Source organism: Sitophilus oryzae, unplaced genomic scaffold, assembly GCF_002938485.1.
Source record: "Sitophilus oryzae breed Bouriz unplaced genomic scaffold, Soryzae_2.0 scaffold_2014_pilon_pilon, whole genome shotgun sequence".
NCBI classification, from domain to species: Eukaryota; Metazoa; Arthropoda; class Insecta; order Coleoptera; family Curculionidae; genus Sitophilus; species Sitophilus oryzae.
Genome location: NW_022146741.1, coordinates 524,072 through 540,681, shown reverse-complemented (window position 1 = coordinate 540,681; position 16,610 = coordinate 524,072). Strand labels below are relative to the sequence as shown.

At 31.1% G+C, this 16,610-nt stretch overlaps 1 protein-coding gene and 1 long non-coding RNA gene across 5 annotated transcripts in view; one reads left to right on the top strand and one right to left on the bottom strand.

The window, feature by feature from the left end:
- Positions 1–6,619: 6,619 nt before the first annotated feature.
- The window catches only part of LOC115884074, an 81,173-nt gene continuing 71,182 nt past the window's right edge, over positions 6,620–16,610 (bottom strand). For all 4 annotated transcript variants that reach the window (XM_030902533.1, XM_030902535.1, XM_030902534.1 and 1 more), the window contains exons 5-6: positions 9,968–10,172; positions 6,620–9,133 (exon numbers count right to left, since the gene is read on the bottom strand). In XM_030902533.1, the coding sequence (XP_030758393.1) occupies positions 8,799–9,133; positions 9,968–10,172 (540 nt within the window). In that variant the 3' untranslated portion in view covers positions 6,620–8,798. The remainder of the gene's footprint in view (positions 9,134–9,967; positions 10,173–16,610) is intronic.
- LOC115884076 lies at positions 10,478–15,470 on the top strand. The gene is made up of 3 exons (XR_004050495.1): positions 10,478–10,603; positions 13,612–13,686; positions 15,219–15,470. It is a non-coding gene; the product is annotated as an uncharacterized LOC115884076 (long non-coding RNA).

The following is a 16,610-nucleotide window of genomic DNA, read 5'->3' as shown; positions in this document are numbered from 1 at the left end:
AATATTTTTTTATAATACAGGGTGGTCCGAATTGTATTGCGGAAACTTCGGCAGCATATTCTGCAGATAAATGTAAGTAAAAAAGTTGGTATAAATGTATGTCCTAAGACGCTTAGTTTCGAAGATACAGGGTGTAGAAGATTCATTTTTATTTCGATTTTTTCCATATAATTTCTGAAGTAACGCCAATATTTGGATGGAAATTGGTGTCTGATTGATGTCTGACTCCTATACTTGGAGAGGGCGCCATATTTTAACGGGTTTGAAGAGTAATAGCTTTTTGTCCGTACCTGTATAACTACTGAGTGAAAAAACATACATTTCTGAGATTTTTTACTCGAAAAATATCTCTGGGTAAAAATCCTTACGAGTTCTCAAGATATTTGAAATCGAAATTGTCAATACCTGTCGTCATTGATATAAATAATTAAAGATGTTGACTAAATAGTTATTAGTCTGAAATCAAAAATTTGAAATGTTTTTGTGCCAAAAGTTCAACAGAAACTGTTTTATCGCCATTTTATCGAAGAAAAATTTATGAGTAATTTAAAAAAAAATTAAAAAGGTCCCAAATTTATCATTTCAGTCAAATAACTATGTAGTTGACATTTTTATTTTTTGTCATTAATGACGTGTATTGGACTATTTCCATTCTAAATATCTTCAGAACGGTTGCTCGTAGAGATTTTTACCAAGATACATTTTTTACGTAAAAAATCACGGAAATGTATATTTTTTCACCCAGTAGTTTTATACAGGTACGGACGAAAAGTTATTATTCTTGAAAGCAGTTAAAACACATGTATGGAGTTATATTGACACCAAACTTCTGAAATTATTTGGAAAAAAATTGAAATAAAAATGAAATTTCTACACACTGTATCTCCGAAAAAAAGCATTTTAGGACATACATTTATATGAACTTTTTTACTTATTTTTATCTGCAGAATATGCTGCCAAAGTTTCCGGAATACAGTTCGGTTCACCCTGTATATTCATGCATTAGAGACGAAATCGACATAACCCCCCATTTTTTACGTTTTGTTTGGCGTTTCAAATGACACATATGAAATTAATTTGAAATTTTCTAGATTTGTTGGGCTTCTCTGAGCTTATTTTATGTTATAGTATAATTTTAATAATCCAGAAAGTCGCTAGTCCGAACACTAGAAAAATCTGGATACTGCCATTTTCGGCCATTTTAAAACATTGGTCTCTGAAATACGATTGTAACAATATTTATCGAAAATCTGGAGTTTTCCAATTTGGAAAAACAGAAACGTTATATTTTGTTTATGAACTGAGTATACAGGGTGTCCCAATATACCGTGGACGTAGAACTACTACGTGTTTTTTTGAAGTGAAAATAAGTTCATTGGGCACAATTTACCTCTATACAAAAATGATTCTTTTGTTCGTTAGAGGGCATCAAACTTTAAAAAGTAAACGCATTTTTTAAGATATTTTAAGAACCGTTATTTCGATTTGAATGAGATTTGGGGTGCCTATGTTTCGCTAAGCGGTTTAATATTATAGACGGAGAGCTGGCTACATAAAAAATCTTATCATCGTTCCATGGCTAATTTTTCTTGTGAAGTATTTTTTTGTATAGCTATTATGAAATAGTCATGTCTGCCAGTGCGATCCCGGGGCTTAAAGCGGGGGCGGCCAATCGAAAGGGTAAAATTTTGACACTAAAATATTATAAGGTACACAAGGAGTTATAATTGCCAAATAGCTTTTATTTATTATTAAAAAACGTGTAAAACTGTTGACAGACATTTTTCTCGTGGCTAAAATGTCGGCAGACAACGCGAAAGAGGCATGAAATTTTGACAAAAAAAACATTGCATACATGCATGTCGATTGGTGGAATGTCATGTTTATTGTTTATTTATTTAAAAAGGCATATGCAAAAAGGCAGGCAAAAAATCGTGGCTCAATCAGCGGTAGACAGTTATCAAAAGCGCGATATTACTATACAGGGTTAATCTTGAATAAAAGCAAATATTTTCAGACCTAGTAGATCTCAATAAAAGAAACATATTTTCTTCCTACCGTTTTCCAAATAAGTCTAAAATAACCGAGTTATTGTAGTTTGAAAATTTAAAAAGAAATTGATTTATTTTTAGCCACCTGATTTTTTCTGTATTTGAATCCATGCTTTTAGTGTGTAGCCATAGACTAAAGCCGTAAGCATGGTAGGTTAATAAATAATTATACCGTGGGTAAATTTGCGGTAAACAGGTATTTTTAAAAAGATTTCTAAAATATACAAGAAAATTTAAACAAAAATGCACGATTCTCTACATCTTTTTTTGCGAAAAAAAACTCATAGACGTATTTCTGGGGTCGAAATATATCAGCCTTAAAAGTATTTGCACTTATTTAAGACTCACATTGTATAAGCGTTTTCAGGAAACGCTCGCAGCGTTATTAATTGAAACATAATACCAGAATACCACAGTTATCTGTGATAATACGTGTTAGTCTACAAAAAATTTACGGTGCAGATATCGACTCAGAGGAAGACTCGTTTGCGAGAGCGAGGATCTGCAGTACGATGAGTCAGATACAAATAGTGAGACAGAATAGTAAATATATGATATCTGTTACTGAGAATAATAAAAATATATATTTATAATATAATCGTATACATGATTTATCTATACTTAAATGGATGAGGCGGCGAGCGTCCCCCTAGAGAATATCGCGCTTTTAATAACTGTCTGCAGCTGATTTAGAAACGATCTTTTTGTCTGCCCTTTTGCATACGGCTTTTACAATAAATAAATATGACATTCCGCCAATCGGCATGCATGTATGCCAGAATTTTTTTTTCATTTTTCAAATTTAATTTTTTAATAATTTTTAAAATTTTATGCCTCTTTCGCGTTGTTTGTCAGCATATTAGCGATAGAAAAATGTCTGCCAACAATTTTCCACGTTTCTTAATAATAAATATAAACTATTTTCGCAATCGTGTATCTTATAATATTTTTAGTGTCAACATTTCACCCTTTCGATTGACCGCCCCCGCTTTAAGCCCCGGGATCGCGCTGGCAGACATGACTATTTCATAATGGCTACACAAAAAGATACTTGACACAAAAAATTAGCCATGTAACGATGATAAGATTTTTATGTAGCCAGCTCTTAGACTATTTGACTCTATTGTTTTAAATTGTGTGCAATTAACTTATTTTGGTTAAAAAATACGTAGTTGTTCTTGGCAATAAGAATTGTTCAAATTTGGCAGGTGCATTCAGCCCCATAAGCAGGCCTTTTAAAAAACCTATTTACAACTTCGCTGTAAAATCAACAAAGGATCGAGCCAATATCTGGACAGTTCAAAATTTGCATGCGATTTTCTATGTTTCCAACGAAGATGCACCACTTGGTAGATGAGTTACAATATATTCTGTTATTTATCTATAATTTATTATTTTTCATCTGGTACAGATTAATTATTTTGTTTATTAGAATTATAAAAGAAAAACGTTAAATAAATTACGCATTTATTTGTACAACATTAAATTAAATAATGAATCGTATATTTACATATCTTTCTTACAATAATAACTAAAATTTACAATAAAAATATACATATATACAAACTTATTAATCTCAGTATAGATCTAACATATTGAAAGCCAACCATTTACCTAAAGTAATACATAATTATAAAATAATAAAACATTCTTCAAGTGAAAAATATATATAAAAACGTTGGGATTATAAGTAACACATACTAAGTATATACCTATTCATACAACATTCATATCCCAAATATGAATCAAATTAAGTTACAAATAATAGTAGGAATTTTAGCTACCGTCCAATTTTTGAAACATGACTATCGATTCAGAATATTTTTTAGGAAAACCAACCCCAAATTAGCATTTAAAAGTGGTGGACTAAGACTACTTTCCAATTTATAGTCTTAAGACAGGGATTGGCTCAATCTCTAGATCATTGCTTAGTTCGTGAGATTATTCACTACTACGCAATAATAAAAAAATCGTATTAGCTTTCATCAGCATATCAATATATGCTGTAAAAGTTAAGTACCAATTAATAATATCTATAATTATAAGAATACTGCTATCATTTTTTACAATCAAAATAATCAAATTAACCTACTAATAGGATTACATTCCAGTCTCTTCACTTAATATTAAGTTGAATACTATATTACTTTTTATTTTCCTTATTGCTGTATTAAAACTGAACAAGAAATATTAAAAAAATAGTATATTGATTTATTGGGAGTAAAAATGACACTTTATGTGGTGAGGCTGTACGAGGCTGTGCCTCGATATACAGCCGAGACACAAAAGGTCATTTTTATTCCGAATATAGAACATGCTATTTTTTTTTCAAAGGCCACAAATAATTTTTTAAACAATTTCAAACGTTCCAAATAATATAAAAATATTTTAAAGTCATACCTTGCATGTAATTATATATTATTATTCCGCTCGTTGAATTTGACACTTTATGTTTAATAATATATTTTCGAACTTTTATGCTTAGACATAAAAGTGTTGTGACATTTATGTCTAAGCCAAGTCTAGGCGTTAAAATTACTTTTTCTACGACTAGTTTAGAAAATGCAGTTTGACACACGGAAAACTCGATCTGAAATTGGCGTTCTGCAAACTGTCGATGTAGTGTGATAAGGATTTAGCGCACGACATGTGTCTTAGTCCACACGACATTTTTAACATTTTAACCTCCAATGTTTAGCTGAAACGCCAAACGTAACGCAGCCATCAGAAAAGTGTCATCATTACATCGCAAATTATTCCACAAAACTGGCAAAAACTGAGTGAGTCTGCCGCTAATTTGTAGTCGTAGAAAAAATAGCGTAAAAAACTCGTTCGAAAAGTTCTTTATACACTCGTTCGATTTGTGGTTCTTGTCTGCGGCTCGAGCCAAGAAATTGTCGAACTCGTGTGCAAAACGTCGTTTTCGAAACTCGTTGTTTAATATACTATTCTTATATTGTCAATCACGTCGCAAAAATTAATACTTTTGTGACGTTTGAAAAAAAATATATTATTTAAACTTCAATTACAAATTCAAGAAAAATGTAATTACGTTATACGGACACTCAAAAAAAGGACTAAGACTTTTTATTACAACCTGAAATTCACACAAGTTTGACACCTAATCAACTGAAGAATAAAGTGGTTGGAGCCTTTGGTGTTACAATAACAAAATAAAACACTAATTCACCACCAAAATACTCCAAAACTATTTACTTTTAATACTGGACTCGGGTTTCGCTAGATAATTAGATAAAAAAAAACTGTTTAAAGTAATTTAACTAATTTTAATTATCTGCTGATGATGCTAACGTAGCTAGCAAAACACGTGTCAAATATTAAAATTGTACTGTGTTGTAACGTAACAATTGTACTTGTTTCTATGGTACTAAAATAGTAGAAACAAATTCTACTATTGTCCCAAATGTAGGTAACAATTTTTTTTCGTGTATTATTTTAAGTAATTACAAATTACTTTCTCGATATTTAAAATAAAAACAATTCTCTAAAGTTCATGTACTATTATTTACAACACCATTAATCAAAATGTAGGTACAATATTTTGTTTTGAATATGTAAAAATGCCAAAATTTGCCATTTTTTAGGGTTCCGTACCCAAAGGGTAAAAACGGGAACCCTATTACTAAAGCGGCCCATACATTATCAAACAAATTGCGCAACACAGGCTGTTGCGCAACGAGTTGCCAATGTTTTGATAAGTTTCAAGAATGTTTGAATTATTTTGTGCAACAGGCGTTTGCGCAGCGCGTTGTGTAGTGTATGTGTGTGTTGCGCTTCGGTGTGCAATATTTTAGTTCTTTCATCCAAATTCTTTGTTTTCTTTTTCGTTTTTTTTGGTATCCTTGACATCATCTAGGGTATATACGATAATAATTGACGCAATGGCAATTGAGGACATGATTGTTTCTCAAACAATGCACAACTTTTAATAAAAAGTTTGATTAAAATTTTACTAAGTGCATGGGTGATACAGTTGTGCAACGGAACGTTGCGCATCGCTTTGTTGCGCAACTTGTTTGATAGTATATGGGCCGCTAAATCAGTTGTGCAACGCAACGTTGCGCATCGCATCGCTTGCGCAATTTCTTTGATAATGTATGTTTGTTTGATAATGTATGGCCCGCTTAAGACTTCGCTGCCCGTCCGTCCATCTGTCACAAAGGTCTATCTTATGAACCGTTATAGCTAGACAGTTGAATTTTTTACAGATAATGTATCTATGTTGCTGCTATAAGAACAAATACTAAAAACAGAATTAAATAAATGTTTATAAATAAAAAAGTACTTTCACTAAACATTATCTTTTAAGTAAGAATTTTACATAGAATCTTTCAAGTCCTCGGTGGCCGCGTTGTTAAAGCGTTAGGACTTTACGCTGCTATGACGTTGGAGTGGTAGTAAGGCAGGTTCCAATCCTAGTCAAGGCGACTTTTTTTAATCGTTTTTTTTTATTTTTACATATTTTTACATATTTATTTTTACTTTTTACATATTTATTATTTTTCATTTTTTTAATTACTTATACGCGCATTCAAAATTTCAGCTAAATCGGAAAAAAAGTTTATAATAATATAGTGTCTAATGTTGTATAGATAATGAATGGTACGGAACCCTTCGTGCGCGAGTCCGACTCGCACTTGACCCATTTTTCGTTGGCGTCAATTTTTTCACTGATCGTTGGCTTCATTCGTTGGCTCCTTCGAATATGGGTAAGAAAGAAAGGTAAAATGTTGTCAGAAAGTGATAGTGATGTAGAATGATTGAGGGGGGGGGGTTAATCACTGCGACCTTAAAGATCGATTGTGTCCCCCTTCATCGAGTTATAACTCAACATATAGTCTATAACTCATCATATATGGGGATTTTCCTGTTGTAGGGGGACAGGGTATTTCCCATCCTCCTCTGACAACAGTTGTTCTTCCTCCGAAGGTACACATACATCCTTCCACGGTTGGGGCTTAGCCCTCCGTGCTCTTCACAGTGGAGGAGCTTGTCTCCGGCTGAGGTACCCGTGAGGTGGGGGCTGGAGGATCTGTCTCCATTATGCCTACCTCTTTAACGTCTCTTCTTAGACCTGATACCAGTGTTGTAGCGAAACTATAATAGATGATATATCCCCATTTCTCTATTGCCTCCTTGGATTTGAGGTCAATTCCTATTGTGAAGACCTAACAATGACCCTCCTCCCTCGAGTTGATGACTCGCCAACTCGATGTCCTTACATTGTAGTTCTGAGTCTGGAAAAGTCTCAGCAAGTAGGTGGTGTTTTCCCCTGGCTCCTCGGCAGAAAGACCGTGATGGTCGCCCTTTTTGGGATATTTTCTCCCTTCACTGCAACAAGTCCCGGATCCTGCCAATCATTTGAAAAGGGGTAGTTACTTTGTTATTTTAAATGGAACATGGAGTATATTATTACATTTTTGGAAATTGCTTTCGTGTCTCATATTTTTTTTATTATACTAACCTGTACCTTTTTGACATAAAAAATAAAATATATGTAAAATTGACAAAAACGTGATCTTGAATAAGCATTGGTAAAATCATGAATTGAAAATTTTTAAAGTTGAAATTTGGGATAAAGAAAGTCGGTATATTCGATCTATCTAAACCAACTGATTGGATATTACACAGGAAGAAGAAAAAAATACTTGTTTTCGTTTATTATAAAATTGCTCAAATTTCTGTTATTTATTCAACCCTATGTATATTTTTTAAAAAACCAAAAGACTAACAAAATTGCCTCTCAACAATACATCACGTTCCTATATCTACCTTTCGTTTTTTTAAGTTGAGCTATTTAAAAATTAATAATTTTGTTATTATAGTTTCATTTCAAGAATTTCCTTACCATGACAATATTTTTAGCAAGAAATTTAGCAAGTCTAATGTCCACATAAGGTTTGAATGTTTATTATAGTAACGAATTTCTTTAAACAAAATAATTATAATAGAATGATTATTGTTGAAATCTACAATAATAAATCATGACAATATTTTTAGCAAGAAATTTAGCAAGTCTAATGTCCACATAAAGTGTGTGCCACATAATTGTGTGCACCTCGGCCTTTTTATCTTTTTTGTCCCCACCTGAAATTTGCGGCCGAGGCGTAGCCAAGGCCAATTTTCATATTCAGAAAAAAAATCAGTTTTAGATTATAGAATTCAGTTTCAACAAAAAAAATTCATATTCGGCCAAAAAAAGATCAACTTTACGGCATTGGTGCACAAATAACTATTTTGATCTTTCTGTTTGATACCCAATCGGTTGGTTTAGACAGATTATGTCGAGTGACGATTATGACGAGTTTCGTTAAGCTATAAACCAAATTTCAGCTTTCAAATTGCCGAATTTATGATTTAACTAACGCTTATTCAAGATCATGTTTTTGGCAATTTTACACATATTTTTACGTTAGTATAGGAGAACAATATTATAGGATATGAAAGTGGTTTCGAAAAATGTAATAATATAACAGGTGTTCCATTTAAATTAACAAAGATGCTATCACACTTATTATGAAGCGGCAACGCTGAAAATCTCTCTATATGCATAAATCCAAATTTAAAAAAAATCACCGATTCTCCATAAACGTCTAACGTACCAGGGCCGTGAATCACCCTACAGTCATCACGGAGACCATTTTAATGTCGTTTTTTTCTCGGTCTTCCAATCATTCGTTTGCTTTATTTTAGGAATATCTTAAGACAACTTATCTAGCAACCTAACTATATATGATTACTATAAGGTAATGTAACGGCACTGACTGTACTTTTGCTTTTCTTCAGTTTCATCTTCTCTTTGATCAGATTCAGTTTTGAAGATTCGCGATGTATCGGCACCGGAGGCGTCCTAACCTTCTCGGTAAACACTCTGTCCTTTTCCATTTGCACCACCGAATACAGATCGAACTTGAAATCGCTGGACACCATCATGGGACTCTTCAGCACGGAGGCCGAGTTTCTCACCAGAGTGGACTCTTTGGTCTGGTTTTCGTCGGGAGTGTCCAAGTAGAATTTTGGCACGGAATTTTGCCGGATGATGGGCAGTTCTTTTGGAAAATCTGAAACGTAAATTTATAAGTTATTAGAACATTGCTAATGTAAGGAAAATAAATATAGAATTTTACAGTATAAGAACCGGTTTATTAAGTTATTTGAAGATATATATTTATATAATAAGATCACAGTAAAGTATGTTCAACGAGTCAAGAAAGATACGGAAGACGACATCCAAAAAATGACAGAAAATACAATTCATGTATGTGTTGGAGAGAGATGCGGAATTCCAGCCTATGTCCGAAATAATTAGACATATGGCTTTTATAATTAAATATACCTACCTATATCCACAAAGTTACGCGGAAAAGTTTTGATTGCATTGGTTTCGACTTCTATGCGGAGGGTATTAATCTTTTGTTGTTATATTATACCAAAAAAAGATTAACCGCCTCCACAAAGAAGATATAAAGATATATTTATAACCACGAAGTTGCACGCATCTGGCAAGTTTAGTATCGGCAAATCGCCATATGTCTAATTATTTCGGACATATTCGGTATCTGCCTCCAACCTATGCAATAAACAGTATGATACAATTGCAGAGATATAAAAGGGATATTTCCACTTCCATTTCTCTGCATAATTGTCACTATCATGTCCTTTTTGACAGTAGCATGCAGGTAGCGAGGCTGCTGAGTCAAATATATCAGTGTATATTTTATACAAGTATCTAGCAAAATAAAAACACTAAATCACCACAATACACCAAAACACTTTTACTTTTACACTGGACGCGCGTTTCGCTAACCATGTTAGCATCATCAGCAGATGATTATAAACTAAACTCAACAACTCAAGTATCTATACGATTTTATTTATTAACAATAAATCTTTACCTATCTTTAAGGATAAACTTTTTGACATCCTTCGTTCCCTTAATGACTTCTTCCTTAATGTCACTTCTTCTTCTTCTGGGACGATCAAATTGACAGATTTTGATTTGGGCTCTCCTTCGTCACTTGAACTGGATGACGTCTTGTCAGGAATGTTGTGAAAACTGACGGATTTTTTAATTGGAAATTTTTCATTGAGTTTCGACTTCTGAAAAAATGTTAAATTTTTTTATTAGATAAAAGATTAATACATAGTAATCCAGTGATCTGAATAATCCCTTTATCAGGATTGTTGTTTCAGATTTTATTGATATGAATATAAAATCATTAATATATTTGACGTATTATGACGTAGAACGATTTTTAGTTGTTTATTTAAATTAAAAATCATAACGCAATAATTGGGAGATTAAAAGCAAAGCACCGATAGGGATGAATTACAAGATTAAGTAAAAAGATTTATGAAAATTTCGACGTCATATATCTAATCTCACACACTTATTGATGTTTTTTAGTTCTGTGGGAGTCATCGGTATCAACCATACATAAATACATAGATAAATAAAAAGTATTATTTCGTTATCAGTTAGTGAAAACTCATATGAAAAGAGTGCAGTTCGTTCCAGATTTAGTTAATTTGTAAGTATGTATACTAAAGCTTCATTGAGAACCTCGCAATTAGTAGAATAAATTAGTGGTTTCAATTACACCTTATATTTTTTAGTTTACGATCATTCACAATGTCTAAAAAACAATTAAAATTATTAGAATGTCCTAGTAACAGCTTGCGGTAATCAGTTGTATCCATAGAGAGAACCTATTATTTAGCTTATAAAACAATCAAATCTTGATATCTACCCACAATTTCTCTTGACGGATAGTAAATGAAAGGTAAAAGTGACATTTCTCGCAAATTTTGAAGTATAATTGTTACGGTTATATATTTTAAAGGGCTAAAGGGCTAAAGATATATCAATTAAAATAAATATAAGAAAATTAACTCCCCTTTAAAATATATAACCGTAACATAATTAGTAGAAAAGCTAAAAGTTTGTTAATTTTTTCTACTAACTGAAAATGTCTCTCACTCTTCCCGGTTTGGTTTGCTTAGCTTTAAGCTTCATTCAGAACCTTGCAATTAGTGCAATAAATTAATGGTTTCAATTAGCGTAGAAGTTTGTTCCTTTAATTTCAATGTAAGCATTCAGAACGTCAAAATTAGTGCTAGTCTTTTTCAATTAGTAGAAAAAATTAACAAACTTTTAACTTTTCCACTAACTATACATCAAAATTTGCGAAAAATGTCATTTTGGCTTTTGATTATCATCCTTCAAGAGAAATTGTGGTTAAAAATCAAAAGTTGATTGTTTAATAAGTTAAATATTAGGCTCCCTCTCTATGGATACAAGTGATACAACTGACTACCGCCAACTGTTGCTATTTTATTAATTTTAATTGCGTTTTTAGACATTGTGAATGATCGTAAACTAAAAAGTATAAAGTGTAATTGAAACGACAAGTGCGAGGTTCTGAATGAAGCTTAATATAGAAATATTTTTAATTTTATCGTAGTATGTTCTCTAGTAGTATATTCGCTAATTTTGCATGAAAGGGGGGGGGGCTATTAATAATGGTAAATCTTAAAAAAATATCATATATTATACAAAATATACAGATAATTTTAGAAAAAAAATAAAATTCTTGAATTTCTGTTTCAGTTATATTGTGTAGGCTTGGTGCATTTCAGCAGATTTTAAAAATTTCGGCAACAGCGCTCGGTACGGCAAAAATCAGAACTTTCCAGCTCTGTATATCACCGATCACGCTGTCTTGATTACAGTTTTTGTTGATAGCGGTGAGATAATATTAAAATCGTGGCTTTGTCATAACATATTTAAGTATTTTAGTTTTTATACTAGTGCAGTTATTGAACCTATAAAATTCTCAGGTACGAAGATTGTGTGATTTAACACTGTTTTGGGTGGTAAAAATTGAGTGAAAAGGAAAATGACAATAAAATTACTAAAACACTATAAAGGGCTCGAACTCACTGACGACCAGGTCGCAACGACCTGGCCGTCGGCTGGCCGGATGCATTGCGTTTATAGCTGCGGTCAGATGAACGACCAGTTTCAACAGAGTGGTCAGATCTAACGATTTTTTACGTTTTACGAATTAGAAAATATTGTTTCAGAAATGTTAAAATATCCGAGTTAACTAAAAAGCGAAGAAGCGAAGTTTCATGAGCTTATTAAATGTTCTAATATTAAATAATGCATTTAAAATATTCTTGGATTTTTCGTTAATAAATACTGGTGTGGTAAATGGAGTAAGTAAAATCTCCAACCCCGACTAAGTAAAATTCGTTAATAAATACTGGTGTGGTAAATGAAGCAAATAAAATCTCCAACCCCGTTATTTCCATGTTTTTCAAATCCGCGATGCCTGCTATTCCATCAGTCGTTTCATAACAGAATATTCTAGATCCTACGTCTATGTAATTTAATATGTGTAGAGTGAGACATGTAACTCGTGAGATTTTCATCAATAAAGGACAAAAACAGTATTGTTCCTAAAGGTGCGTCCAGACTTGAGCATTTTAGCCCGAAGGAACCGAGCGCGCACGTACCAGCAGAACAAATAGGCCGAACAAAAAGCATTGTGTACGCGCGACCGACAAAAAGGGAGATATTCTGTTTCTTTTTTCTACTGATATGGACTTCTACTGATCTCTTATCGACTTTAGAAGTAAACATATTAGGGCCATCGTAAAAAAAGGTCGTCAGACACTGGCTCTAAAAATAAGCAAGTAGAAAGTTGAGCTTCCAGTTATTTCAATGTTTACAATATAAATTCCTCTTTTTTATTGTTACTGAGAATCTACAACAGTAATTACTTCTATTTTTATGAATGTTTAAGTTACTTTTACTCTTATTTTTTTTAAAAAATAATGTAGCTATGTAGAAATATAGTCTAATCGACCCTGTTTGAAAAACGTTAAATATAATATTTAAAATACAGTTGTCCTCCTTGTACATGTATACAATACAATTACAAAAACTAATTTAATAAAAAAAAACAAGTGGTTGTAGAAAAACTTTAAATATAATTTTTTTAATTTTTTAACATCGAAACTCAAAGGTATAATAACAAGTATCATACCAACCATAAATAGAGTAGGTATGTCATATAAAAATGTTTTGAGTTTTTACTAGAATCGACCCTTGATAAAAAACTAAAAAAAGGGATTAGATTTAAGTTTACCTTTGATCCAGTCTGTATACTATTTCTTTGGATTTTCTGCACGTGTGCAAAAACTACATTAAAACACTATATCTTATAGAAAATAAAATATTGTACCTTGAATTTGAGGGATTTCATCTGAAAAATTATTAATTTGGAAGAAAACCGACAACAAGCGGCAGAAAATAATAATATTTCCGTGCAGTCTTCTGGTCGCAACAACCAACGGACAGCCAGGACGTTAGTGTGCGCTATACCGCTATATCATTTGAATTAATGGTTTTATAGGTAGCTGCGGCCTGGCCGGTGCGACCTGGTCGTCAGTGTGTTCGAGCCCTTAATAAAATAATAAAATTGCCGAAAAAATGTCAACATAAAAAAGAGCATAATTGGGTGGTTTTTAGGTACAACAAAACTTCTCACCTTTATCACGTCAATGATCAAAAGCAAAAATGGACTCAGGCAGTTCGACGAAACGAGTGAGTAAACAAAGTGCCCGTTACATATCAAAATTTCGTTATAGTACAGATAGCCTTAGTTAAAAACTAGTAAAAACGACGATCGCTACCGTAGTTGAAGCAGCCGGCATGTTATTACTAATTTAAAAAAAATATTAGCTTAAATAATAAATTATAATACACGTTAGACCTTCTAAATATATCAAAAGATATATATTTTTAATTTTTACAACTTGCACTTACTAATACTTTTCACATAATATTATTACAAATTTTTCGTGTACTCGCCGCAATTTAAACTCATGTATTTGATTGGTCGGCTGTTTACGGTATTCTCCGATGGTGGCAGCATCATCGGTGGAGAATGCACCAAGCCTATACAAATCTTTTTATAAATTTACTAGATATTATTAAAAAAACAAAATAACATAAGCATAAATATTAGTAAAGAAAAAAAAAAAAGGATTAGAGAATAAAAAAGAAGATAACAGATTTTTTAAACGCTCAAGTTGGTTTTATGTCAATGATCTGATAAAACCTGTAGATCATCACGTAGAATATATAACGTATGATCAAAGAAAAAAACGTTTTTATAACATAAAAATGTACAAAATCTCTGTATAAAAATTTATTTTATTTGAAAAAAATAATTATTAAATGAATGACAATTACCAATACAAATGCTGTTACTTGTGCTTCTGTATGGCATTTGACAATTTTTTGTATTGTTTTTATAATATGCAATAATATTAATAAAAATATATTTCTCATATCAGGATTTATTTATTTTTAATTAAAAGTGTAAAAAACAATTTTCTAGCTCTATTTAATTTGAAAACAATAATTATATTTGAAGATTAAATAAAATAATTGAAAAATTTTAATAGCCTTAGAAATAAAATGGTGTAAAAACGTATTGTACAAAACATGTTATGCAAAATATCTAATATTAAACGGTTTTACGAGAAATTTTCAATGCTAGATATAAAAAAGGTTGGCCAACATTTGCAGTGCTAGTTACAAAAACAAAATCCCTAGTTTCAGGACACTTAAATTAATCCACTTTAGATAAATTAATACAGTGTGATTTTGTATTGACCAGCTAATTTTATTAGCACATATCTGCGATTTAATCTATTCAACAATTTTATATATTTTTTTGTGGATATTGCTAATAACGTAGATATTTTTATACGTCTAGAATATAAGCGTTTAATGGTAGATACTTTATTACCTCTATTATGTTTTTTTATTCAGGAAAAGCATAATAAAAAGTATAATATAAGCTTATTGTCTTATTTAATATTCAGAAAAATAAAGTAATATAAAATGATATTAACAATTTTTAGATGTCAATTTCATATATTTTCTTTAATTCCAACAGATGTAAGTGTCTATAAAAATAGAACTTTATAATTTAATTTACTAGATACTGTGTATGTTATTATTTAGATTTTTTAGAAGATATATTTTTTTAACAATACAATTTTTTTACATTTTTTGAAAAATTAATAAATTGTTTTTTTTTGCTAATTATTATTTTTTTTGTGTAGGTAAATCTACTAGATTCGACAGGAATAAAGCACAGAAATATAAAAAGTATACCTTTCTAATATACCTTACTATAGAAAATTATAGTACACCAGAGAATGTTACAGAATTATCTAATTAAAACAATGTTATCTTGTATGAAACTTAACTAGCAATAACTCTGTATAATATAAAAAATATTTTCTATTTTCTTATTATTTATAAAGTGTTTTAGATAAGAGTGGAAATTTAATTATTTATATTTATAGTAATGAAAAAATAATAGTAGCTATAGTAATTTTTTTTCTCAATTTTTATATTATTATTATATACAGGGTGCTACAAATTCGAGGTACGAGCATTGGTATCTCGGTAACCGTAATAGATACGAACATGGTTAACTTGGGGCAAAGTTGCATATTCGAATGTTCACCAAAATGCCATCAAAAGAGATTTAAAAATTTCAAGGATTGCTGATTTTTTTGGAAAAAAACTGATTTTTTTGAAAATCAATTTTATTTTTTCCTGTCGATACTTTTTAGACAATCAAAAAATTAATTGCACATTCTCATAGCCACTTTATTAGAGCTATCTGACAGTATTATTAGATTTTCAAATTAGCTGATAATTTGTGAGATACAGAGGCCAACTTATTTTTTTTTTAAATACGGACCTGCATTTTTTATTTCAGATTTTGAAAGAACTCAGTCTTCTGAATACAATGATATGCCACATTTTATACATTTTTTATTTTGGATACCTACAGCAACAAAACTATTTAATTATTATTTAAAATAATAAGCCCGACTCTGGTTTCTTAAATTATTTAATCTGATTATATTCATCGCAGCAATAATGATCAGGGCTAATTAACAGTGAATAAGGAAAATCGAGTCAATTGGAAGATTCAAATAAATAATATCCACATCAGAAATTTAAAGATATTATTTTTAACTCTTTTTATTGTGAATTGGAAATCTCTGTGTGCGATCTAATAATATGCATATATTAATCGTAGTTATTATAAATAAATCAACTTCTACAAATTAGTTTCTAATGTTCTACATGTTCGAAAGGGCTGCCACCCTCCCTATTGCACAAATTTATTTTTCGCTTAATTTTATTTATAGCTCTTTGAACTTTTTTCTGATACTTCCGAATGCATTTTGTACTCTTTATGTTAATGTTGAGATGAATTAATTTAACTTTTTTACAAATGACGTCAAATAATGTAGCACCTTAGCGATAGGTCCAGGAACCTCGCTGGACATTATACTGCTCTACCATTTCCAATCCATCTTCCGGAAAATGATTTGATTGTTTATTTTATATTATATTTATATTAATTATTTTATATTATTTTATTGCATTTGATTTTCCGTATTCAATGTTTCCCCCACGCCATTCTCAAGTTT